A 3,340-nucleotide genomic window follows, 5' to 3' on the forward strand; every position below is an offset into this window, starting at 1 on the left:
ATGTATGTTTAACGTAGTCGAAGGGTGCGAGTTCGATAAAGTGGTCTATATAAAAGCGCGAAGTAAGGAGGTAGGTCACTCGCGTCTTCTTCCCCAACTTGAACGGCTGCATATTCTTCTGTTTCTTCTTTCTCGTTTCTTTATTATCTGCTGATTCAAACTTGAAAATCTAGTAGCCAAGTCTATCTTCTTTTCTTTTTATATGATTGAGAGAAATGAGTGATAGAGTGTTACTAAAAGTGTATTATTTTGGTCAGATTTTACTACAAACTTCGGAAGGAGTAAAATTTATCTATGAAAAACCCTTAGATGTTGTTATTCCTTTTATCATCTCATTTGAAGAGTTGAAAGGGGTGATCTGTGAAAAGATTGATTCTGAGAGAGCAAAAAAGATATCATGTATTCTATACAGATATCCCATACAGGTATTTGGTGGATTCGTCCAGTTTCAAACCAGATATGTGACGGACGAAGCGAGCATGCAAGAGATGTTTTCAATGTATATTGAAAACCGGGCTCAGATCTCGTTCATCGAGTTGTATGTTGAGTTTGAACAATCTGAGGCCGACCGAAATATTCTACGAGAAGATTATAATAGTGACAGTGAAGAAGAGTTCGAAAGTAACTACGAGTTTGTTGGTCCAGATGGAGATGGAGTTGAAGATCAAGGTGACGGAGCTACGACGCCAGATGTAACAGAGGTGGCAAATGCACTCGCAAACGATGAGCCGTTTGAGGAGCCATCATTCATGCGAGTTTTGGATTTGGAAGCCATGCATGTTCCGGAGTTTCCGGGATATATGACTGCAGGTACGTAAAATTTACATGAGTTTGTAAATATCATTCGCAGTTAACGGTTCAAATCCAGTGAACCGGACCGGTTAGGTTTCGGTTCATGTTGTGTGACGATCGAACCGGCCTGTCTGGTCTAATTTTTACATGTTCTGCTGTTGTTTTTTTTTAATTAGAGTGACGTAATAAGGTGTTGTCAGATTTGTAATATATTTGTCTTTATTTGATTTTTCCTATGGTGGTTGTCAAATGCAGAGATTCCTATTGTCGCAGATGGTGAGTTTGCCGTTGGTATGGAGTTCAGCCGCTGACATTTTATGCCAAGTGTACGCAATATAGGTCAGGTAGTGATTGACTTATCAGGGTTAGCATGATGAGCAGGAAGTACTGTTGGGTTATAAGGAGGTATAATGGTAGTCACACATGTACCCGAGCCACCATTTCACAAGATCATTCGAAGCTGGATTCTCTCACAATTGCAGAAGCGATAAAGCCATTGGTTGAGGCGGACCCCTCCTTAAAGGTAAAGTCGGTCATAGCAGAAGTGCAATCGAAGTTTAACTACACCGTTAGTTATCGAAAAGCATGCCTGGCTAAGCAAAGGGCAGTAGAAAAAATATTTGGAGGTTGGGAAGCATCGTATGAAGCGTTGCCTATATGGTTTGAGGCCATGTGTCATAAGGAGCCATCAACTGTTATCCATTTTGAGACTATGCCTGCATATCAAGGCGATGACTTGGTGGGTGATATTCGAATACTGCATCGAGTATTTTGGAGTTATTACCCCTGTATTAGGGCATTCAGACATTGTAAACCAGTTGTGCAGGTGGATGGGACTCACTTGTATGGAAAGTATAAGGGTTGTCTGCTAGTGGCAGTTTCACAAGATGGCAACAACAATATTGTCCCAATTGCGTTTGCTATTGTGGAGGGAGAGACTTCTGATGCATGGCACTTTTTCCTAAGTAACCTTCATCAACATGTTGTCACTCGGGATGGTGTTGGTCTAATATCCGACCGACACGAATCCATCAATGCAGCTGTGGAACGCAGTAACGGAGCTTGGTCACCTCCTAGAGCTTTTCATATGTTTTGCATCAGGCATATTGAGTCAAACTTTCTGCGAAAATTCAAGGCACCGTACCTCTAAAAATTGGTCGTCAACATTGGTAACCATTTACTAAATTTAGTTAAGTTATGAATAGATTTAACCATCAGGCGATTTCTTTTGACATCTAATTTTTTTTCGTTGCTTTCCTCCAGGATATTCAAGGACGGTGCGGGAGTACGAACTGCGTTACCAGCGATTACGGGAACGGGGCGAAGCGTATACAAACTGGTTAAACCGAATTCCTCGCGAACAGTATGCATTGCCATTTGATGGTGGATACCGATGGGGTCACATGACGACGAATCTTGTGGAATGCATCAATTCAGTGTTGAAGGGTGCACGCAATCTGCCAATAACTGCTCTTGTGAAGGCAACATTCTACAGGCTAAACGAGTTGTTCACCCGAAAAAGAGCGGAGGCAGAAGCGCGGATTAGTGCTGGCCATGTGTTCTCTGATGTCGTGACCTCGAAGTTGCATGCAAACCAGCTTGCATCGGGAAACATTCAGGTCAGTTGCTTTGACCGCCTGAATGAGGTCTTTGAGGTGCGTGAGATGCCAAGTGGACTGGAGTTTGCAGTCGATCTACGAGGCCTTCGATGTGACTGTGGTGAGTTCCAGGTGGATCGGATCCCTTGCAGACATGTGTTCGCATGTTGTGCGAACCAGCGACTGGATTGGAAACTGTATGTCCATGATGTGTATAAGATGGACCAAATTCGGCGGGTGTACCGAGCAAGGTTTAGGCCACTAGGTAATCCTACAACATGGCCTGCTTACAACGGACCTCGGTTCGTACCGAATCCGTACCTTAGACGCGTCACGAAAGGTCACCCCAAGATGACCCGCTTCTTGAATGAGATGGACACGCGAATGTTACGTCGTCCTAGGCGATGTAGGCTATGTGGAGCTGAGGGACATAGTCGTAGCAGATGCCGTCAGTCAGCTGGTGCAAATGCCGGCGGAGATGCTCAATAGGTTCACAGTCTCTGATGATATGACATGTGTAACATTATATAGTATGGCATAAGTTGTCAATGTGATTTAAATTGACCTGATATATCTAACATTGTATAATATCACTCGGAAACTCGTATTTATGTAACATTGCATGACGTTTTTATTTTGCTTTTATGTTAAAATAGTAATTATTTTTAACTTATAATAATTTGTTAAGTAATTAATATGTATTATATTAATATCTACTACAAGTATTTATTAATATGTATTATTTATTAATATCTACTACTTATGCGGTTCAATTTTTGGACCGGACCGGTATATGGTCGTGTTATCCGGTTCTCTGGTTGAACAGGTCGGTTCGGTCCGGTTTTAACAACACCAAATATAAAACACCTGTAGCATGTTAAAATATGATCTCAACTGCCCAATTGAGGTATATTGACATAATATCTGTTATAATAAGATAGTAAGATCAT

The 3,340-nt window shown here is 41.7% G+C and overlaps 1 protein-coding gene across 1 annotated transcript; it reads left to right on the plus strand.

Annotated features, from left to right (window-relative positions):
* The first annotated feature begins 1,162 nt into the window (after nucleotides 1-1,162).
* LOC107468974 (uncharacterized) lies at nucleotides 1,163-2,879 on the plus strand. The gene is made up of 2 exons (XM_052255544.1): nucleotides 1,163-1,844; nucleotides 2,056-2,879. Exons 1-2 carry the CDS (start codon nucleotides 1,163-1,165, stop codon nucleotides 2,877-2,879), a joined length of 1,506 nt encoding a protein of 501 aa, XP_052111504.1.
* The last annotated feature ends 461 nt before the right edge of the window (nucleotides 2,880-3,340 follow it).

Source organism: Arachis duranensis, chromosome 10 (assembly GCF_000817695.3).
Source record: "Arachis duranensis cultivar V14167 chromosome 10, aradu.V14167.gnm2.J7QH, whole genome shotgun sequence".
NCBI classification, from domain to species: domain Eukaryota; kingdom Viridiplantae; phylum Streptophyta; class Magnoliopsida; order Fabales; family Fabaceae; genus Arachis; species Arachis duranensis.

Bases quoted from the DNA above. Each gene is read 5' to 3' on its own strand.
- LOC107468974 (XM_052255544.1), top strand. From the start codon at position 1,163: ATGATGAGCAGGAAGTACTGTTGGGTTATAAGGAGGTATAATGGTAGT. The intron at 1,845-2,055 runs GTAACGGAGCTT...GCTTTCCTCCAG, and splicing joins CAATGCAGCTGTGGAACGCA to GATATTCAAGGACGGTGCGG.